This window comes from Periplaneta americana, chromosome 17, assembly GCF_040183065.1.
Source record: "Periplaneta americana isolate PAMFEO1 chromosome 17, P.americana_PAMFEO1_priV1, whole genome shotgun sequence".
Taxonomy (NCBI): Eukaryota; Metazoa; Arthropoda; class Insecta; order Blattodea; family Blattidae; genus Periplaneta; species Periplaneta americana.
Window position 1 is genome coordinate 48,317,142 of NC_091133.1, and position 25,125 is coordinate 48,342,266.

The following is a 25,125-nucleotide window of genomic DNA, read 5'->3' on the forward strand; positions in this document are numbered from 1 at the left end:
AGTGAAGCAATGATATTTTGTGACTCGAGCTATGTTGTGAAATCCTGGCCTTAAATGGCTGTCTTCTTCGTGATCCTTATTCTGGTCCTTGTCCTTGTTGTGGTCCTTGTAACAATTCTTGTACTATTTGCCATGGTATGTATCGCTATACGTCGATATCGAGTGAACCGCGCTGTAGAACTTTAACTTCCAACGACCAAGAATCGTCTCATTCTTTTTAAGGGTAACTGTACATAATTATTCGAGGTCATCACTGACTCGCTTGCCTTGAAGATTTGCAGCAGCGGTTAGTGAAGATTTATCACGCTATTCATTTGAGATGTAAGTTGTTTTACATGTGATTTTACTTGGCAAGATTCCACACATATCGTAGTTAATTAAATTAACGCATTCGCATGATAAAAATAAATCTTAACAGCAGTGGCAACTCGTACCTGAAAACAATAACGTGCTACAAAATAATTTTAGGCTTACCTAATTTTTGAAGATGAAATCCGCCCGTCGACTTCTTTTTTTTTTTTTTTTTTTTTTTTTTTTGCTTAGAGGTGAATGACGTGAATGTGTTAGGAGAAAATCCACAAACGATTAGGGAAAATACGGGAATTTTACTTGAAGCAAGTAAAGATATAGATTTGGAAGTAAATACCGAAAAGACAAAGTATATGATTATGTCTCGTGACCAGAATATTGTACGAAATAGAAACGTAAGAATTAGAAATTTATCCTTCCAAGAAGTGGAAAAATTCAAATATCTTGGAGCAACAGTAACAAATATAAACGACACTCTGGAGGAAATTAAACGTGGAATAAATATGGGAAATGCGTGTTATTATTCGGTTGAGAAGCTTTTGTCATCTAATCTGCTGACGAAAAATCTGAAAGTTAGAATTTATAAAACAGTTACAGTATGTTACCGGTTGTTCTGTGAAACTTGGGCTCTCACTTTGGGAGAGGAACAGAGATTAAGGGTGTTTGAAAATAAGGTTCTTAGGAAAATATTTGAGGCTAAGAGGGATGAAGTTACCGGAGAATGGAGAAAGTTACACAACGAAGAACTGCACTCATTGTATTCTTCACCTGACTTAGAAACATTAAATCCAGACGTTTGAGATGGGCAGGGGATGTAGCACGTATGGGCGAATCCAGAAATGCATGTAGAGTGTTAGTTGAGAGACCAAAGGGAAAAATACCTTTGGGGATGCCGAGACGTAGATGGGAGGATAATATTAAAATGAATTTGTGGGAGGTCGGATATGATGATAGAGACTGGATTAATCTTGCTCAGGATAGGGACTAATGGCGGGATTATGTGTGGGCGGCAATAAGCCTGCGGGTTCCTTAAAATCCATTTGTAAGTAAGTATGTAATTGCTGCTTAGAGAAAACAGTTTTGTGTAATAAATCGACGGAGTTCATCGTAATAGCTACTGTATAATTTTGAAACCGTTTATAATCCCAATATTAAAATCTCCTCTGGATTAACAAACAAACTAAACTTACATGTCACACTATTTGAATTACATTAGGTACAAAATATAGACACACAGCAGAATATACGTTTAAAGTGTCGACAGTGCAAGATGATGAACCCTATGGTGTTCTTCGCAGTTACAATAAATTGCATAGCTTAGGAGAAATAAATATGTTTTATATGTCTTAAACAATTCAAATGCACTTGTAATAAATTTCTGAAAATGATATAGCTTGTATTACTTTATGCTGTTTTGTATTAAGATTATCGCTGTATTAAGATTATCATTGTATTATTATAGCATTCATATTAACTTTGTTTTAAGATTTATATTTACTTTATTTTGACTTTGTTGTTTCTATATATTTTATGTATTTTGTATGTTTCTTGCATTTGTGGCCCATTGTAATGAATGACGAATGCTCCCATTTGTCAAAATAGTGAATTTAATATTAAGTTGTTGAAAGAAGAGTCCACAATTCTCTCTCGGATTCAAGAATGGAATTGATGTATTTTACTACTCCTCCGGCATTGCTTTTTAAAATTAAAATAAATTTACAGTGAATGTGAAGTCCTATTTAGCCACAAAGTTAAAGGAAATGTAGAAGTGGACATGAGCTATCATACAATTGTTAAGATGTCTTCAAAACTGTTGTGTTTTTTTACCATTTCAGTAAGGTTTTATTTTACTTCAGATATTAAAACAATCGATACTGTTCGTGGAGTTGAAAGAGTACCTTTGAACAAAATTTTGTAAGGAATTTTCATGCTTCCTAAAGTATTGAAGACTCTGGATTCTTAATAATAAGCCATATAGGAGTTTTGTTTTCGACATTAATTGCATTTACATTCTGTGAAAGGAAGGAGATGTATCAGAGCTCATGAATAATCAAGAGTTGTTAATGTTTTCATGAAGACCCTTGTGTGTTAGATCGAAGAACACAATAAAACGTCATTCCTTGATATTACTGGGACATCATAATGTATGAATAATCTATTTAGAAATAGAGCTGCAGGGAGAGGTTACCTGTATCTCACTATTTCTAAGTTTTTCTTTTTCTTCAGTAAGATTAATGAATATTTTCAAATTCTGTCTTAAGAATCCAATAGTCTAGACATTTTGAAATTTGATTCCATTTTTTAAATATGTGATTCGATTAAATTTAATTATTTTATAATCATTTAATTAATAGCTTGCAAATGGGGCGATATAGGGTCCCGTTTCCAAAATCGCACTGCAGGTTGTCAAAATCGCACCATAGTTATTTTAAATGGAAAATAGCAGACAAAGAGTTTCAAACCTATTTTGAGTTATTTTACTTTATATTACAAACTACGGTTAGCGCGTCTGGCCGCGAAAACAGGTGGCCCGGGTTCGATTCCAGGTTGGGGCAAGTTACCTGGTTGAGTTTTCTTCCAGAGTTTTCCCTCAACCCAATATGAGTACATGCTGGGTAACTGTCGGTGCTGGACTCTGGACTCATTTCACCGGCATTATCACCTTCACCTCATTCAGACTCTAAATAACCTAAGATGTTGATAAAGCGTCGTAAAATAACCTACTACAAAAACTAGAACATGGCATCTGAAACATACTGACGAACAAATTTTTAGGCGTATATAATAGAAATAAATGGTAAGAAGTTACAGATAAAAATATTTAATAATCTGAATTGTCTTCATGAAGTTTCAGAATATTATAATACTGTAAGTACACTTAAATTGCAACAGCTTTCAGTTCCCAAGTGTTCATTTGCTGCTTTTGCACTGGTTTCTTGATTTGAGAACGCTGTCCTGCTTGCTTCTGCTTCTGTTCTTCTGGATTCCTTTCGTATGGACTACACGTAATTACAGCAGCCTTTTGAGCTCCTTTGTTTTTTGTTTTCATTTAAGATGTAGAAAATTTCGCGACTGAGCTTATCTGCTCAATTGGAAAAACAAGGGTTAAACTTGTGGTTGGAAAAATTTGCTGACTGTTCACTGCGACAGTGTCTTTCCTTACTCCATTTTGGGGAATGACTTGCAGTTCACCAAAGAATGAGACATCATCCTCATCATTTTCAGGACACTCTGGGTCAGCATTTAAATTGTCATTTACAGAAAAATCGGACGCAGAAAAAAAAACGATATACTGACTATACACCAATGGCTCTAAAACCACTTGCAGCATTCTTCACTGATGCATCATTAGCATATGCTTCTCCAAGCAGAGCTGCAACCTCAAGGTGTGATACTGTTCTTCCAGGATTGCTGCATAGCCCATTTTTCATTGATTCATTGTAGTAAGTTTCAAGAGGACTGAATATTGAAACATTTAAAGGTTGTAATCTATGGTTTGTGTGTCCAGGTAATTGATGACTTATAACGCTATTCTCACGGGCTAGTTTGATTACTACCAGATTTTTGGAATGTGTAATGTATCCGTCGAGAACAAACAGTACGTTTCTTTCAACTGATGGGCTTAAGTGTGTGATGAAATGCTTCAGCCGTTGTACAATTAAACCAGAGTTAATATAACCTCCATCTGAAACCTCCACAAAGCTACCAGGTGGTGCATCATTGCTAGAGCAAGATGATTACGCACCGTCTTGAAAATAATCATAGGTGGAACAAAATTGCAGCTGCATTTGTTCAAGCCACAAGAGTGGTATTGACTTCTCTTACCCTGCTAGCCACTATTCCTATTTGTTGTTTTCCCTTCCGAGCAATGATTTTCCCTCCTTTTGACTGAACTGTGCTGTACTCTGATTCGCCAACATTATAAATAGTCAGAGCATCAAATTTGTTTTTGTCAACCAATTCTTACTAAATGTCTAAGAAATTACTTATATTGCTTCTATTAAAGCCCTTACAGCGGGCCATGGAGTAATTTTCTAGATATTCTGTAAGAATTGGTTGACAAACTTAGGTTGGTATGCAGTGACATAATATTTTGGGACCACTTTTACCCCAGTTAATTTGGTTTCTTTATTAAATCTATTTGGCAGATATGGACTTGCTGTTACAATATCTTAAGCAAGTTTCCGTACATCAGTGATAGTTAAGCCAAAGAGCAACTCTTCGAATCTTAATATGTGCCCGACGAGTTCGTCTTCAACTTCGGTGGGGAGAGCAGTGCCTCTTTCATTAACATTCTTTTGATCTACGCGTTGTTGCTGTACCCCTCGCTTTACTTGACCTGTTAAATGTCTAATGAATATCTTCATTGGAATGTTATATTTCCCAGAACACTCATTTCAACCAATGTTATTCTTTCTGAATTCTACAGTAGCATTGGTCATATTTTGAGTTTTCCAAACTCCATTCAATATTTTTCCATAATGAAACTCCTTATCTACAAACAATCCAAAACACAGTCTCCATACTTGCTCAAATCACACCTGATACGATTTTGGAAATGCCAAGTGGAGCGATTTAGGAAACTTGCTGCTTTGAAGATAATATGCAATTTAACATCAAACTATGTATTCTAGAACCCATAAAAGAATTACCAATTAAAAGTAAATGATTTCTACTTTTAAATGAACTAAATTACAGGAATATTTTGTGTTTACAAGAGAAAAGAGTCTTACGTCGATGGCTGAAAAATTACATCACAATATTCATTTTTTAATAAACAAAGATAACAACACAGCCATTCTGTGCATTGCAGTAAAATTCAGGTCTTGTGGCGGAAAGCTAATTTAGTTTATAATAAAGCCCTAAGAGTTCACTGACGTTTGCCATTCTTCTTCAGTTCACAGTAGTGCGGTTATGGTAACGGTGCAATATTGATAACCTTCCCCATTTGAAATAATTGTACGAACTATATACATTTCTCTTGAAAAATGGTTTCAAACAGTACTATAAATAACGACTGTCGTTTTGGTTTCAGTGCCTATCATGTTTGTATGAAGTTTAAATACGTCTTCAGTTTCTCAGAAGTCAAATTCCACATTATAGCTATATAAGAATGAAACCTGAAGTGAACTTCAAAATAGTCTAATGTTTAGCACATTTTAATTCCATAACTGTGAAAATGTACTTGTAGAATGTAGACCTATACACTAATCAAATAATTTGCTTAATTTCTATGGACTAATAAATGGAAATTGTCACTGTAATCGAAATAAAATCACACAAACCTCATGACATTGTAGCACTTAAAAGTTAATTCAGGTATTTCGTCACATAGTCAACACTCCCCAATCTGATTTGATTATATCTGCCCCTTTAACTCCCAGCATCATGGCCGGATAATTAGTGTGTGCTGCAGGGACAACTGACATAATCGAAGCGTCTATAACCCTCAGACCTTTCACTCCGTACACCCTCAACCTAGAGTCCACGACGGCATCAGGATCGGATATAGGACCCATCTTGCATGTGCCACTAAGGTGCCATATCCCTGTAGCTAGATTTCTGGCAAAACATGCCCAGTAGCTGTCCGAACCGAAAGGCAGATGTTTACATCCTGGTAAAGGCTCATCGAATATTCTTGAGCCGTATGTCTGAAGTGCTTTCGTATCGCTAAGCCTCAAAAGTGTCTTAATGCCCACAACCTGGGTTTCTAAATCTTCAGGATGCTCAAAGAAGTCATGATATATAAGTGGCTTGTGAGATGGATTTGTAGATTTTAGTAATATTCTACCTCTGCTTTTTGGTTTCAGAGTTAACGGAACTGCTGTCCAAGCATAGGCCTCTTCGTATTGCTTGTAAACAGACTCATATAAACTGTCGCTAATTCCTAAAGACTTATGTAATGTCTTCTCAACAGAAATGCTAGTTCCGAAAAAGAGTAGTTCTAAATCAGGATCACCGTCTATACTTGACGGGTTTTCTGTATCGATTAACGCTATTCCCTCACATCCTGCTGCTACAGAAAAAGGGCCTTCGTGACGAGACAAATAGTCTACTAAATGCTTACCATCGTTTAGTAAATCATCAAACAATAGTGTAGCTGTCTGGTTTAAAATAAACGTTAAACCTAACGTGCCTGGATGATCCATAAGATTATAACCTACTTTGAGATCCTGTATTACTGAGATACCCTTGTCTTGCAGATGTTTTCTTGGTCCTATACCTGACAACATCAGGACTTGAGGGGAATTCACCGCACCTGCAGACAGTATTACTTCTCTTTTGGTTCGCACGACATACTTCTTATTGTTGTTAATAAATTCCACACCATAAGCAGACTTAGTTACGGGATCGATAAGAATTTTTGTAACTAAACTATTCTTCTTTAAGTGAAAGTTTTTCCGATTTCGTATAGGATGTAGAAACGCTCTGGATGCACTCCATCTTGTTCCATTTCTCGTCGTAGTTTGTAGAAAGCTAAACCCAGTTTGTGTTTCTCCGTTATAATCCACAATTCTGTGTCCCAGCTCTCTTCCACCGGCAACGAAAGCTTCACCCACTGGAGTTCGATATGAATTGTAGTTGATAGTCACTTCTCCTCCTGTAGAATGGTAACGTTTGTCTCCTGCAAGTTCCGGTATGTTCATATCTTCGATCTGCAGGAAATATGGTAAAACATCTTTAAATCCCCATCCCGGATTACCAAGCTTCTCCCAATTATCATAATCTCTACGGTTTCCTCGGGTATAAATCATGAAATTTATGACACTAGATCCACCAACAACTTTCCCTCTCAGATACGAACATTGCCTATTTGTCATTCCGAGACAAACATTATCAGATGGTTCTGTTTTGTATTTCCAATTAACTTCGGAGAATTGAAATAAATTCGCTAATACAGGTATGTCCATTGCATAGTTTTCTTGTCGTCCTGCTTCAATGAGAAGAACTTTCCAGCCTGAAATCGCAGAAAGTCTGTTAGCCAGAGCACAACCCGCAGATCCTGCCCCCACGATGATAAAATCGTATTCTGGGAGTAGCTGTTGTGTGTCTGGAGGCTCTTGATCGAAATAATATGATCCATCTCTGATAAATTTCAATACTCCTTCTGTGATTCCCCAGTTGCGGTTATTCATGCTCGTGCTTTGACAAATGTTCAGAATGCATATGCTTATCAGCAGTAGCGTCCAGCGTTCCATGATTTTGTTTCCTGAAACAAAAAGAATGTTGTGTGCATAATTCAGAATAAGAGCCCTTGGAACAGAATGAAGTCTTCTAACTGTGGCTTTCCAATGTTAGCTTAAAATTCCTACATGAAAGAGATAACAATCGAATCTTCCAATATATGCATATCAAAATTCTTATTAGAAAGTCATTTAAGGGGACACTCAACTATATTTTGGAACTTTTTTCCTATTTGACCAATCTTTTTAAAATTTGGAGAAAAAGTTTAATATACACATGGAAAGTAACATGCAAAAGCTCAGCTCATTAGAACCAATACTTTTCAAAATAAAAAAATATTTCAATTTTTAATCAATCATTAATTGAAATATTACTTTTAATTATCATTTTTTATTTTTTGGCTTTGTGCATTTGACTGTGACTTCTCAATGAATAGGGGAAGAATCCTGCATATTGATTTAGTTCTGTCACGTAAATTAGTCTAGAAATTTAATTTTTCATATCTATGACACTTTTTCTCCAAATTTTAAGTTGAATGTCCCTTAATAGAATATGGAGCAAGGGATACAACTACAAAACACAACTGCAAGTTTTAAAGTACGGAAACTAGCGTCTCTTTAATTACTCTGGAAGGCGGACTTCCGAATTGGCCTTATAGTTCAGGACGGCGCAGTCGGCCAGGTGTCCGTTTATGTTACGATGCGATGACGTCCCATCGTTGTTGTACATATTTTCCAAGTCGGAAGTTCGCTTTGCCGGGTAGTTCTACAAATTGCGTATAGCCTATACGGAGCTCTTTGCGCGGCTGTTGCATCATAAGTTCTTAACCGATTATCAGTGACGTTCTCCTTTCCTGGTTGCCTGCGCAAATAGACCCAGTACCGTATAAACTTTTATCTATCGCCTTCTTCATGCTACTGCATTCCTATTCGAGCAAAGGATAAGCAAAACTATGCAATGAAACACAGCACACCATTAATCTCTTTAAATCCTGAGGCAATACACATCTGTCTATTTCTAGTATGCAGCTTATGATATGTATCATCGTGCTAGCTTGCGTAATACATATAGAATACATGGCGAAATATGAGTAAAATATGTAGAATACATTGCGATGTACACTCAATATTTAAAATCAATTAAATTTACTTTCATGTGGCAGAAAAGAAGAAGGCGCTATTTCCTTCTCATTATCTTTTATGGTAAATCACATGTAGTTAGTTTATTTATTTATTTATTGTTTTATTTATTTATTTACTTATTTGTTTATTTACTTATTTATTATTTATTTGTTTATTTATTTATTTATTTATTTATTATTTATTTATTCACTACACTAGAACATGTGTTCCAAATAGATAATGGGAATATTTAAAGACCTAGATACAAGACACTGCGCATGGTAGGAGATTCAGAGCACAGGTACACTAACTATCGCGTAATCCAGTTATTTAAATTCAGTCTATTTGGTTTGTTGTAGGAATTAGTTCCGAAACTCGCCAGAAAAACTGAATAAAAAAATGCAAATTTGTTGCAAGAATATATATATATATATATATATATATATATATATATATATATATATATATATATATATATATATATATAAACATCGTGCAGTAACATCGAAATTTAGGCCTCGATATCGAGATCGTCATACCTAGTAGAAGACAAGTTTTCCGTTTGATCTCAATAACTTGGGCGTGTAAGAGATCTACGTGTTATGCGGAAGTGAGATGGTTCGGTTTACATTCACTTTGTCTACAAATTTAATGTCTACGAACAAAATGTCTAGTTTCACTGACGAAAAGTCTACATCTGTATGCCCACGCAACAAATATCTTCACTTTATTTTGGTCTACAAAAATGAAGTTCACACGCTCTCTGGTCCTCAAATTTAATTTACAGTACATTTTACTCATTGACGTTTTGTTCAATATCATCAGCATACAGCTTCAGACGATAGGATATTCCTCTAAGATAGGCATCTATTTCATCCTTATCCTTGTATCTGTTGTAATTTCGCAGCATGTTTTCCACTTGTGAATTCATTATTTCTTTATGGGTGTCCAGCCAATGCTTGATTGATTAAATTTAATTGTTTCTTTGACCTTTATTAATTGACTCTATGAATTTCCAAAAAGACACATGATGCAGCATTACCAATTTTTGGAACTTACTGTGCCATCCCTCCACAGTATTAGTGATGCGATGTAAGCCACTTAACACTTGGTTGTGCATATTCCAAATGGCTGGATTAAATTGAGGTGGAACTGCATGACGCCTAGTCTCCCTGTAATGTAAGTTATGTCAACATAGTCTGCTACTTCGAGTACTTCTTCAGACAGTGCGTCGTACACGTCCTCGAACACGGTAAGTAAATCATCTCAAGGAATGAACTGCGATCCCATTAGCAGCCTTATATCATTCTTTACATGGTAAATATGAAGAAAATGTTCCCTCAAACCCACAGATACAACTTTCTTCCATATATTTTGGCATAAATGGAACAAATAGGTTTTCATATTTGGATTTGGGAATACTAATGCTGCTGTATTAATTGTTGCTCGTTCGAAATCTGTTAATATTATTTCCGGTCCAAGTCGAATATAATTACGAACACATAATGCACGAACTTGCCTAAAATAGTGATATATGTCTCTTTAATCTTTCGTATGCTTAAACAATACACTAACGTGCCCATGCAACATTGTATAACTGGTAAAAATTACGTGGGATTATTTTGAATGTGCCTTCAGCGAAAATTAATTGGATCCTGCCTAGATGACGCAGGCTAGACTCAGTGCTAAACACCAACACTCTATCTGGATTATTTATACCTGAATCAAACTGGAAAAACGGGACTCCTGTTAAGGTTTGACTGTATGGAGGAACTATTGCACATTCCTCCAGTGTTCGAGGAATAGGTGGCCGTGTTGCAGCGAGATGTCTGTGTGTAGTTGATAAAAGAAGTTGTATTTCATGCAAAATAACTGAACTTCATTATGCACGTTTTCAAGTTCTTCCATGACAAACGCGTTTGGTGGCAAATTTGGATTATTTCTGGTTCTTCTTGTGATGTTGGTAACAGTTGCACGTGCTTGTATTTCTGCACAATTAGGTATGTACTATGCGTATTCCATCGTCTGCCACAAAGTTATTGGTCACGCACATGTGTGGGCAACGCGTGCTCTCAAAGTGTCAACACAATCTCAATGCAGGTAGAACGGACTCTGTACTAGCTGCACTGTCTGTGTGCATTTCTTTCAATACACAAGTTCGATCGCGTCTGCAGTAAGTGGCGGCTCGTTTTAAGTGAAAAAAATATATATATAATTCCCAGATCATTTCCCTTTAGTTACGAGTAAAAAGAGAATTTGTTTTATTAAGAAGAGAGGTAAAGCTTGTATTCTATTACACTTTCTTACGCATGACATTTTATATTACAAATAAACAGTGAAGGTTTTAGTAATGAAATACTATCTGCATCTGCTTTAGAACAGCTAAAGGTAAAAATGAGGTATCAACAAGGTGAGACTGATATCAAATATCATTAACACGTTGTGCGTGTGAGTTACAGAATTGCACGACATATAATCGACTAGCTAAGAACATTTATGGATAAATTTGAAATATGATAGTATCATGTAGAACATAGACAACTTCACTTTCTTAGACTATAAACTACCTTGAAAAGTGATAAGAAAATGTACTTATCAAATATAAGACCCTACTTCAAGACCTACAGCAGAATTCACTGCTAAGTTTGGAGAAACAGTGACAATTGACAAGGAATCGAAATTTTTCTGAAATCATTTTGGCTTACATCGATAGAAATTTCTGATAATTTATAGCTTGAATTAATAAATCTACAGAACAGCACGCCACTCAGATTCCAGGAAAATCAGGAATCGAACTGTTCGTAATGTTGCTTAAGTACGAGTAGAATTTCCAAATAAACTCTTTACTTCCATGTGCTTGAGGCAGAGTTTAATACAAGAAAGAAGTGTAAAAGCTCTTAAAGTAAAGAAAGAGCTCAGAAGTAAGTTTATTTCATCTGCCGTGACATGTAAAAAATACTTCCTTGAATTTGTTATTGTTTGCGAATTAACAGACTATTACCTTTCTGAGAACAGAGGAATACTCTTTAATGTATAAAGACTTGTAAATTCTAGCGCTCTACGTTTCAAATAAGACTTAACAAATAGTGTAATAATAAATAAGTGTTGCAACTATATTTGTTGTACCTTGAAAAGGTTGTATTCAGTTTGTGTTTATTTCCAGTACTAAACTAATTTACAAAGCTAGAATATAATATAATTTTGTTATGTGTTCAAATATAGTCTGTCTAAAATTACTATAATTATTGTACCATGCGTCATTCTGAAATTCAAATCAGGGAATAGATATCACGATCATCTGCATGAGCCACCAGAGTGCACCGTGGCTTTTGCAGCGAAACTACAAACAAGTTGTAACTGCTGCGGCTGGCTCCGTCTGCCTTTCTCTCTTTCAAGATTTTTTTAGCACTTTGGGAGCACGAGTTGCCCATCCATGGTCATGCAAGTTGCGTTGCATGTGTCCCGCAAAGTACACCTCCAGTACAACTTGGATCCACTCTGGTTCTTTCTCCTGTAATGATATGTGAAGTTTCGGCAAACAAGATTTCTTTTCCCTTTTATTCGAATCAATTATATGAGGCTGCATTTCAGTTATGAGTAAACAAGATTCTTACTTTCGTGGCATACTTTGTCGTAAACCAAATATCTTAGTAATGTGTACACCTGCGTAGATTTAATGTATGTAGACTACAAACGTTTGTAGACAAATTTAAACGTAGATATTTCCCATCATAAATCCCTTACACTGTAGACCAGTAGTGTCAGAGTTGTAAGCTCCAAAACCGGTTGTGGAGCTAGAGAGGTGTAGTTGGAGCGTGAACTTGCTTATGTCTGTGGAAACACCGGAGCACGCAACGAGTCATAATGGAGCGCTCCGCTCCATTTAGTCTCTGTCTGACAACGCTGCTGTAGACCAAGTCTGCACACACGGCGCTCTTTGAGCGTCGTCTAATAGCTCGGAATGACGTAGAAGAGTAGAAAAATGAAAAAAATAATTACTTAACGGTATTAAAAAGAGTTGTTTTCGAAAGTTTTTTCTAAATGAACATATTTTAAAAATAGTTATGTATGAGACAAGTTCGTAAGAGTTTTCATTTTGGCACGAGTTTCACAAACTTTACACTCGTGCCAAAAGGATAACTTTACGAATGTGTGTCATACAATTGTTCTTCTACGAGAGAAGAAATGTACATTAAATTAACATTTCAAGTTGGAAAGTATATAAGATCACAATGTCATGGCCCTCTAAACTCAGAACCATTAAGTAGTAAGTATCCCTGGAATAACAGCCTGTTTTATTCATGTTCACGATTTCATGGCCATTTAATCCGGCCATAAAATCAACAAAGCGGTCAGTTACAAATGATTCATAAATGTTGTTGCAATGAGTACTACATATAACATCAAAATAATGACTAAATTGTAGATATTAATCTCAAATTTGTTACTTCTTTGTGTTACGTGTAATATTTAATGAACAATCGAGGTAATACATTAATTTATGAATGAATGAAGTCTGTACACTGAATATTACATTTTCTTTGGCAGTGCGTAAAATGAATAGCAGTGCCAACAGTGATTACTTACTTTTTTACGCACTAGTGTCTTAAAGTCTCACTTTAGGCACTGATAACAGTGGGTAAGTTGCGACTTTAGAATGTCGTAGAAAGAAGATGTTGAAAGTATGCCTAATTAACACCATCTATGGATATGGTAGACTTTCGCTTCCACGATATAAGTTATGCAAAATGTACCTAAATGGTCCCAAAATCAATAATTGTGAATTTAAAAACATGTTAAGTGTGTTAATTTATTTTTTTTATCAGCGATAAAATGCGAAATAGAGTAAAAAATGCAAAATGTAGACATGTGTTTGTGTTTTTACGAAATATCAGCGAAATTACATTTTATGAGAAAAGTTTGTGTTTTTGTATAACGACTTGGAATGCTTTTGAAGGCCCCGGCACATTGCATTTTATCAAATAGTTTTTTTCAATTTGTTTGATATAGTGAACACTTTAGATGCAGTGTTCACACACAAGTAAGTTGCATATAGTAGGTGTGATTGTGAGAGACTATAACACTTTTACTACGTCATACTACTTGTGAACAATAAAACGGTACGAAAGGACATATTTCAACAAATCATGGCTGTTTATCCTACAATTTTATCACTTCCCTAGCATTTGTTTCTTTGTTTACCAACATTTCAAACTGCAAATTCTTTACAGCACTATAAAACATGCTTTGCGATCGTCATTTGTTTCTCGCATAGCTAGTCAACTGAAAATGGCGACTCCATTCAAATGTTTGGTGAATGTAACATTACTAAAATAGAATTTTAATAAGTCAATTAATATCTGTTTTATTGTATTAGAGTACTTTATTTCTTCTAATCTTTATATACTTTCTTCAGTTTTATCATCTCCTTACCATTTGTTTCTTTGTTTGCCAACATTTCAAACTGCAAATTCTTTACGGTACTATAAAACATGCTTTGCGATCGTCATTTGTTTACTGCATAGACAGTCAACTGTAAATGGCGTCTCCGTTCAAACGTTTTGGTGAAGATGACATTAGTGAAATAGAATTTTAGTAAGTCAATTAATGTTTTACAGTATTAGAGTACTTTATTTCTTCTAATCTTTACAAACTTTCTTTTAATCGTGTAATAGTCAGTTAAATCCCAGTCGAGTTTTGATTTTCTCTAGATAAATCAAAACCTCTAGTGAGATTACTGTTGGTAAAATCACATCATATCTTTTGACATGTTTTTTAATGTTTAAAATTTCACTCCACTTATTTATTATTTACAAGATATTTAACTGAAAAATCGAGAAAATGTACATGTTAACACTATGGTGAAATTGAATAAAATTTATAATATCAAATTTTCCATAAAGCAATTTTACATCCCAAAATGCTAAATTTTTAAATCGATAAATATTTTGTTTTGATTTGTTAAAATCTAACAGCCCTAATACAGTAGTTCATTCATACATCTTCTAAATAGGAAAGCTACAAGAAGTATTCCTTTCACTTTGCTCACTTGCTATATTGCAACCATTTGGAACATTAAGGTTTAGGTTAAATAAACAAGCAAATAAAAGTTATAAAATTTAAATTTAAATTGTGGTTTATTTAATGACGCTCGCAACTGCCGAGGTTATATCAACGTCGCCGGTGTGCCGGAGTTTTGTCTCGCAGTTCTTTTACATGCCAGTAAATCTACTGACGTGAGCCTATCGCATTTAAGCACACTTAAATGTCTCATTCATTCATTCATTCATTCATTCATTCATTCATTCATTCATTCATTCATTCATTCATCCATTCATTCACTCATTCATTCATTCATTCATTCATTCATTCATTCATTCATTCATTCATTCATTCATTCATTCATTCATTCATTCATTCATTTATTTTATTCCATAGATCTTACATGAGCAATGAAGCTTTAAGATGTGGAACAAGTCAAAATTTTACAATTTTACAAGTACAATTTTTACAAATTTTTATAGTTTTACAATTTAGTAATTTTCTACAATTTTTACAATTTTGTGCAATTTTTTACAATATTTTGGCGAGATGTAGTGAGATGAGGCGAGGTCCGAGGACTCGCCAAAATATTACCCGGCATTTGCCTAACATATGAGGAGACAAAGAGGAAGGCAGAAAATAGGAAAGACTGGAGAATGCTGGGTTTGCATTGAAAGACCTGCCCTTGGGCAGAACACAATGCATGAATTAAATGTCATCGACTTGGGTCGGGATCGAACCCGCAACCTCGAGCACAGACGGCCAGCGCTATACCGACCACGCTATCCAAGCCGGCTTTAAAAGTTATATATGTGAATTAATGTTATATGTTTTAGCTTAGTGTAAGTTTTAGAACAATCGTGAAATTGCGTTTAGAAAAGTCACTGACAATAATCTTCTTTAAACATTCCTCCACAAACTGTTCCCAGTCGCAGAAAGTATGAATATTAGGCAAAAAGTATAATGAAATGTAGGCTATGATTTATTTTATTGAGAATAACATTAGATTGTATTTAAAATTAGACACTACTTATTTAACTGCGTTATTTATACTTACTTCAAATATTTAAAAATTCACGAATATTTTGTATTTTACTTAGAATGAACCGTTGGTGTGTGGTTTTTATTTCAAATGAACATCTTTTAACGGTTCCCTGAAAATTATTCTATTTTGTGTGCATCATATACGAATACATTAACTCGTAGATACTGAATATGAATAAAACCTCAACATTAGGTCAATAGAATCTGTGTAAACAAACGAATGGACTGACAGACAGAAGAAAGACTGAGAGAAGTCATGTTGAAAACCACGTTTGTATGTATGTAGAGTAACTGGAAACTGGATTTTCACGAAAATCATAGTAGTAATAGTTTATTGACTTTACTGGCTTTGAGCCAGAGGCCGTTTTAGGGTCTTACACGCGCAGGATACCCTCTCCAGCCATTGTACATAAATAACAATAAATATATATGTACATACTGTATATGACACTATTTCTGACATAAGTGCCAGTAGGTGTGTGAGTGCGGTGATTGTTTTTTTAATTAATTATTTTTTTTTATTTTTATTTTATTTGTTTATTTTTTATTTTGGTGTAGGCCTAATTTTTTAATTTGCGATGCTTAAGGAATGGTGAACGGGACAAGAGTTCGGGGTAAAAGATATCAGTTGATAGACAGCATTAAGGTATTATATGGGGAGATTAAGAGGAAAGCAAGAAATTGGGAAGGATGGGAAATGCTGGGTTTGCAGTTAAAGACCTGCTCTTCGACAGAACACTGTACATACATACATACATACATACATACATACATACATACATACATACATACATACATACATACATACACACATACTTTTTTTTTTAGATTTTTAAGTTTCCTCTTCCGGTGCCAGAAGCGTCTGAATCGTTATGGAGAAAATTTTTTATAAGAGTGCTACAATAGTTTGACTGAAAGTTTTATAAAGCAATTGTTTATTAAATTATATGTAATAGAGTACCATATATATGACTTTTTTCAAAGCTCGATGTATTTGTCGCTCTCATAGAAACATCATTCAGTTATACTCCACAGAAGTGTGAGTACCAAACACAAGAAGTAGCCCAATTTGTTTGACGAATGTATAGATGGAAGCATTTCAAAAGAATAAATGTGTAGCTATAAAATGTAATATTCAACTTTCAGATAAAGCAAGTTGAGATACTACAAAAACACGCCATGAAAACTAATTGTCATTGCATTCCATGAAAAGCAATTGGAAAAGATAATGTTGTGTCCACAATACATAGTTGACGTTGCTGCCGACTGAATATTCATGATTCAACTAACAGTAAGGAATATACTGTATTTTTAAGCTAAATTGAAAACTTTAAGTACCGGTACATACTAAATTTACAACACATACAAGCTGCATTCCGAACAATGGTACACAGACTACTCAACATACCAATGAACCAACATGGTTACAAAGAAGAGCTAAACACAATCAAATACATAGTACAAGAAAACGGATACAACCCTAACATAATAGAAAACATAATACGTACGACAAAACATAATCACAAAAAACATAAGAATATAACACAAGCACAAGAACACAAAAAATTCATCACAATAACATACGAAAACAAAAACACACACAAGTTTCCGACCTCATTCAAGAAATTAAATTACAACATCGCATACAGAACAAATAACACTCTACAAAAACATCTCAACACACAAACAAGTACAAACAAACAAACACAACCACACAGGAGTATACAAACTCTAATGTAACACTTGCAACAACTTCTACATAGGACAAACAGGCAGATCATTTCAAACACGTTACAAAGAACACATCACAGCCATAACAAAATTACAAAACACCTCCACATATGCAGAATACATCACAAATGCTAACCACACCTACAGAGACATCAACACAGACATGGAAATACTACACATCCAACCAAAAGCCAGAAACTAAACACACTAGAACAATATGAAATATACAGACACACAAAAACACACCCCAATGAAATTCTCAACACACAACTCAATTTCAGAACATACACACTCTTTGACTCCACTTTACACCACACGAACACACCCTCACGGGAATCAAAACAAGAGGTGCCAAGACCAGCAACGACCAGTTCTGAAGATGACCCATAAAAGGTCGAAACATGTAAACAAGGTACGTTAGAATTTAACACAAAAAAGTCTTATCATACATATTCCGAAGTGAAAGACTGTTAAAAGTTGTGTAATCAAGATGTATAAATTTATTCATTACTACATTCCTTCATGGAATAAATTCGCAAAACATAACGCTGCCAATTTCTTTTACTTATGAAATATCTGTTCTGCAAATTCTCGCATTATGAACACTGCGGGCTCAACATCAATATTCCACTTGTATATGTTACATAATAACCAATAAAATAAAATAAACCCTGTCTTAGGGAGTGACTTTATGTCGAGAGATTGTCCATTCAATTTTCGGGGGAGGGGAGAATTTTGCTACCGTTTCTACAAGAAATGAGAATGAGAAATACTAAAGATTTTAAGCCTTTAAATAATAACTTAAATTTTATGGATTCAGAATATGTATCGAATATGACATTAACACGGCGTTATCTTTGGCAGAATATATACATTATCTAAATATTAAACTTTAGACTATTTTGGGCAACTACTAAATGTACATAGGCCAAATAGAAATGATCGGGACGAAATTAAAATACAAATTGCTGAGCCATTTATACCCGAACCCACACTTTCTGAAGTCGAAATTGTGATAGAAAATCTGAAAAGTACAAGTCTCCGGGTATTAATCAAATTTCAGCAGAATTAATACAAGAGGGTGGAAGCGCATTATCTAGCGAACTTTAAAAACTTGTACTTGCTATTTGAGAAAAGGAAATTGTACCAGAACAGTGGAAGGAGTCCATAATTGTACCTATTTTTAAGAAGGGGGACAAGACTAACTGTGGTAACTTTCGAGGAATATCACTTTTGCTGACGTCATACAAAATTTTGTCCTATATCCTTTTGAGAAGATTAACTCCATACGTACATGAAACTATTAGGGATCATCAGTGCGGTTTTAGACGTAATAGCTCGACTATTGATCAGATTTCTTGTATTCGACAGATATTGGAGAAAAATGGCAGTATAAGGGTAGAGTACATCAGTTATTCATAGATTTAAAAAATGCATGTGATTCGGTTAAGAGAGACGTTTTATGTAATATTCTTATTGAATTTGGTATGCCCAAGAAACTAGTTCGATTAATTAAAATGTGTCTCAATGAAACTTAGAGCAGAGTCCGTATAGGCCAGTTTCTGATGCTTTTCCAATTCACTGCGGGCTAAAGCAAGGAGATGCACTATCATCTTTACTTTTTAACTTCGCTCTAGAATATGCCATTAGGACAGTTCAGTGTAACAGAGAGGGTTTGGTATTGAATGGTTTACATCAGCATCTTGTTTATACGGATGACTTGAATATGTTAGGAGAAAATCCACATACGATTAGGGAAAACACGGGAATTTTACTTGAAGCCAGTAAAGAGATAGGTTTGGAAGTAAATCCCGAAAAGACAAAGTATGTGATTATGTCTCGTGACCAGAATATTGTACGAAATGGAAACATAAAAATTGGAGATTTATCCTTCGAAGAGGTGGAAAAATTCAAATATCATGGAGCAACAGTTAGAAATACTCGTATAAACGACAATCGGGAGGAAATTAAACGCATAATAAGTATGGGGAATGCCTGTTATTATTCGGTTAAGAAGCTTTTGTCATCTAGTCTGCTATCGAAAAATCTCAAAGTTAGAATTTATAAAAGAGTTATATTACCGGTTGTTCTTTATGGTTGTGAAACTTGGACACTCACTCTGAGAGAGGGACAGAGATTAAGGGTGTTTGAGAATAAGTTTCTTAGGAAAATATTTGGGGCTAAGGGGAATGAATTTACAGGAGAATGGAGAAAGTTACACAACGCAGAACTGCACGCATTGTATTCTTCACCTGACATAATTAGGAACATTAAATCCAGATGTTTGAGATGGGCAGGGCATGTAGCACATATGGGCGGATCCAGAAATACATATAGAGTGTTAGTTGGGAGACCGGAGGAAAAAAGACCTTTGGGAAGGCCGAGACGTAGATGCGAGAATAATATTAAAACGAATTTGAGGAAGGTGTTATATTATGATAGAGATTGGATTAATCTTGTACAGGATAGGGAATGATGGCGGGCTTATGTGAGGGCGGTAATGAACCTCCGGGTTCCTTAAAAGCCTTTTGTAATAAGTAAGTATGAATTATTATCATTATTATTGTTATTATTATTATTATTATGCGGGTCAAACGTCCCGCGCCATAGGTGCGTAGTCTAGAAGTCCACATTTTACTAGCTTTACAGATTGAGCGCCATTTGAATCGTCATAAGGAAGACATTTTTCATAAAATATTTATTCATTGTATGAGTCCATATCCAACCAGCAATGTGATGATGGTGGGTAGCTACAGTGTGTAGTGAAATTCAATTCTTTTAATTTTCTTTATTTTAGCAACCAATACTCTATCTTGAAATTTTCCCCAAAAGTCTAATGGAGCAATATTATTACGCCTATTTCAGTTGGTAACGCTTCCTGATGCACTAGTTTAAGCTCGGACTGTAACTCCCGTATGTCCTCGTCGAACATTCCGCACTTCCAAAATGCACTTTCGTTATTGCAAACACCGTGCACACAGATTTGCTAAAGCCTTGGTTTTTCTGAACCGACTCATTCGACGTGCGAGTTACAATGCCCGCCTCGCACAAATCCGGACTACACGAGAGATAGTGAGTGGTTTCTATAGCTGTGAGATGCGAGGTCTGAGCACCTCGCAGTTATAGAAACCACTCACTATCTCTCGTGTAGTCCGGATTTGTGCGAGGTGGCCATCGCAACTCGCACGTCGAATGGGTCGGTTCAGAAAAACCAAGACTTTAGTTTTAGTTCAATGTCGGACAATGGCAAGATCGCCCAGTACGCTTTGAAAACCGGCGCCTGCTTGATGTACGCAATGTAAATATCACGTGCTTACCTTACTTCACAATTCGAAACAGAAACGTATTGTAACATCGGTTTGAACTGGGACACTGTACAGAGACCTCGCAGGACATTACTTCAAAACAAAACTACAATCATTTTCTTCTCAGTTCTTGCTCTGAAGGCATCATTTCAGGGACTGGTACTGTCGCACACATCACACCATTGTTCTGTTCTTGGCATTTGATTCCAATTACTACGTTTGTATGTCTTGCCTCTAATATCTCGATAAGTAATCATCATACTATGAAGGTTCGTATCTCGAATATCACCAAAATAGCCTCTGTCATGCTCCAGTCTTCGAAGAAGGCAGTTAGTGTTCACTACGTAAATTTGGATAAATTTAAATATTGTCTTTCACAGAACATTTTATAATATAATGTACATAAACTTATTCAGTAGTCCTTTTATTATTATAAAGAATTTGTCTAACCTGGCATTCAAAGGAAAGGCAAAATCGAAACTTAAACTAAACCATATTTATAATGTGAATGAATTTTATGATATCACGTGGTGATGTTCTATTTATGAAGGTGCTACATTATGATATAATATCATTTGACGAATGAAACCAATTCAAATTAAAGAGTTGAAATTCGAACTCAAATAGTACATACCGGTACTTAACATGTCCATTTTTACAAAATGCTACAAATATGTGTTTCAGTAATAAGGAAGAATTTTTTTCGGTAAAAATCTACAGTATATGCATGGAAATTAAAAATCAACATTTCACCAGAGAAAATGTTTTGTTCATTGCAGAGATGTAACTTTTTTGCATTAGAAGTCTATTTTCATATACTGGACAAGTTAAATTTTGAAAAAAAAAAAAAGTTCCTCGTACGTTTTACATAGTAAATTAGAATACGTCCGAAAGAACCTAGCTCCTAGCACAACAGTCTAAAATGTACATAAATAAATAAATAAATATGAAAGTAAGTAAATAAATAAAGTAGATAAGTAAATAAATAAGCGAGTGAATAAAAAGGTAAGTAAGTAAATAAGTAAATGAATAAATAAGTCACTAAATAAATAAACAAGAAATCAGGGTTATAAATACGTAAATACGTAAGCAAATAAGTAAATAAATAAAACGGTAAATAAATAAGTCAGGAAATAAATAAATAAACAAGTAAATAAGGAAATGAGTCTGTCAGTAAGTAAATAAATAAATCAGTAAGTAAATAAATAAATCAATAAATAAGTAAAGAAATAAGTCATTAAGTAATTAAATAAATAAATCAGTAAGTAAATGAGATAATTGGACAAATATTTAAGTAACTATATAAGTAAATAAGTAAGGAAATAAGTTAGTAAATAAGTAGATAGGTATTAGTAATTAAATAAATAGGTAGATTCGTAATCAAATAAATAAACATCGTAAATAAAAAATAAAAATAAATAATTAGTTTATAATGAATAAATCATAAATTAAATAATAATGTAAATAAGTAATTAAAAAATGGAAACTGTATTATCATTATCATTAACAAAACCAAGATCGCTAATACTAATACCGTCGCATTGCTATTGTCATCACCATCATCACGAATATGACACCGACAGTACCACGAGAACTGTCGACATACCTCTGTGGCTAAGAGTTGGACTCGAAATCTCATGATTCCATGCAGTTTTGGTCATTAGTTTGTAAATGATTGGGTGAATGATCTGATTGCTTTTTTTTCTCTCGAAACTTTTCAATAAATTCTGAGAATAATTATTTCAAGTAGGCCTACTGGTAATCTCATAATGAGCACCGGGACGTTTGTTACTAAATAATACTTCACTGTTCTCAATTCCGACGACACTATATAACTTAGTACATCGCTGTGGAGTAAGGGATAGCATGTTTGACCGTGAATCGAGTGCGCCCGGATTCAAATCTTGGTTTGCACAAGACAGCTGTTAGAGGTTTCTTCAGCAGTTGTCTCTCAAAACATAAAGAGCAAATGCAGGGTATATTTCTGCGCTGGACCATGCAGCTATCTCGCTGGCAATGTCACTTCCATTTCACTCAGACACTAGATGGCAATAGCAGCTGATAAAGCGTCGTAAATTATACCATTTATGTATACATTATATAACTTTCACTGAATAATCGTTGTTAAAATACTACCACCAATAACACCAATATTAACATAAATATCATTATGTTCACTAACATAATTAATCACTATAACGTCCAACATTGCCACAACTTTTGCCAGAATTATCACTAAGCTTATACTCTCACTATTGTTTAATTGAACGTAGAAATAAGTTATTCCATTTAGTAAAATTTTCAGCCTAAGTGTAATAGGTTAACAGATCTATCTGTTTTACTCTACAGATCCGTTGTTCAAAATGTGGTAGTACTATCTTACCTTCAACCATCATCATCAATATAACCGCCACCATAATCACAATCATATGAGCTGCCAAACTTACCAAGATAGTGAAGCGGAGCCTACTAGAATAAAATATCTTAAGGGAAGACTCCACTGAAAGTCATGAACATTTTTCCAAACTTTATTAGCTATTTCACTTATTCAGAATTTATATTTTCATACCCCAAATGGATTCAGCTCAATTCTGATTACAAATACTCGTATGTTTCACTTTTTAAATTAAGGCTGGAAGGGGGCGTTGAATTTAAAGAGTTGTCAAAATTATTTTTCATCGAAGAATTCTTTTTCAAAATTTCTGATTACAAATCTAGTAACGTTTAGTTGGCTCCCTGAAGTTACTAGATGAATGTAGCGGAGGAGAATATTAATTTACACAAATATTCATTTTATTTTCTACTTTTCTGTGTTCATTTTTGTTGATTCAACACCAACTTTCTTATGCCAAATATTAATCAATCTGGATGCAGCATTTCTCACAAAATAAATGCATAGAAACATGCAGCTAGCTCATAAATACTTGCAGTATAAATGTCATCCAGATTGATTAATATTTGGCATAAGAATGTTGGTGTTGAATCAACAAAAATAAGCACAGAAAAATAGATTTGAAAATAAAATGAATATGTATGTAAATTAATATTCTCCTCCGCTATATTCATCTAGTAACTTCAGGGAGCGAACTAAAAGCTACTAGATTTGTAATCAGAGATTTTAAAAAGAATCCTTCGATGAAAAACAATTTTGACATATCTTTAAATTCCACGCCTCCTTCCAGCCTTAATTTAAAAAGTGTAAACATACGAGTATTTGTAATCAGAATTGAGCTGAATCCATTTGGGGTATGAAAACATAAATTATGAATAAGTGAAATAGCTAAAAAAAAAAAAAAAAAATTGGAAAAATTTTCATGATTTTCACTTTTGTTCTCACTGTAAATTCCAGCCGGCGGAAGAACTTCTGGGGGCAACTAATTAGAGGAAGTGTAGATTCTAGAGAATAACCGTTATACGATGTGAAATGTAAGATTGTCTAATGTAATATAACTACTGCAATAATTGTAGTATTGTCCGATAAATTTTTTAACCAGGTTGAATTTGTATGCTTTGTTCACTCCACGCATCGTAACACCACTACAATCACTGTAATAATCACCACCACCTCAAACAACGTCACTAAATTCACTAAAACCACTGACACAACCACTACGAAGCAACCTTGTGTCACAGTACGTGTATTTCCTAGGAGTTATGGTGTTTCTAGCAGAAGTTATGAAGTTTCGGTTATTCACTCATAGTTAAGACATAGCCATTAATATTAGTAATACTACTTCATTTATCTTCTCCTTTGTCCACAATTAGGAATATTCAATTCACTAAAATACATTTTCATATAACTGTCTAGAATCTAAATGTAATTATATTTAAGCAGTACCATCGAGGAGATCTGTAGCATCATTAACATGTTACCTTGAGTTTTATACATGTATCCTAGTATGAAGTGTGCAAGTCTGTTTCCACTGGGAGCTCGAGCCGAAATACTAGCAGGTCCTGTGCTGAAGTGTTTATGTTATTCACTTTGAAAAAAAAAAAAAAAAAAAAAAAAGGAAAAAGAAACAACATTCTTCTTGGTCATAGACTCGCATTATTCTTCAAGCGAGATCTCAGGGTCTCTGTAATTGGCAGTGTGGTGATGTTAGTTGTAGCGAGTCCCCTGCGGTGGTCGAGTTGTGAGACCTTCAACCCACGCAGGCGATACGGGTTAGAGTCCCGGACATGCCTGGTTTTTTCATTGAAAAATCCATGCGACACTTGTGGCAGACAAATTCGCAGTTCAGATTTTTCTATGGGTTCTCCCGTTTTCCCATATTAGGCGTCTACATCAGCCGCGGCGAAAATGCGACTCACGAGCACATTGTGGCTCGCAGTGCTTTTCTCTCGCTTCCTACCTACAACCCCACCCTCTCACTCACTGGAGTCAAACT

General features: G+C 34.7%; 1 protein-coding gene across 1 annotated transcript; it reads right to left on the reverse strand.

Moving 5' to 3' along the window:
* Window positions 1–3,053: 3,053 nt before the first annotated feature.
* LOC138693439 (glucose dehydrogenase [FAD, quinone]-like) lies at window positions 3,054–24,701 on the reverse strand. Its single transcript, XM_069817399.1, has 2 exons — window positions 24,611–24,701; window positions 3,054–7,519 (listed from the first exon to the last, which is right to left on the reverse strand). The coding sequence occupies exons 1-2, from the start codon at window positions 24,624–24,626 to the stop codon at window positions 5,637–5,639; spliced, it is 1,899 nt and encodes a 632-aa protein (XP_069673500.1). The 5' UTR covers window positions 24,627–24,701; the 3' UTR covers window positions 3,054–5,636.
* Between the last annotated feature and the right edge of the window lie 424 nt (window positions 24,702–25,125).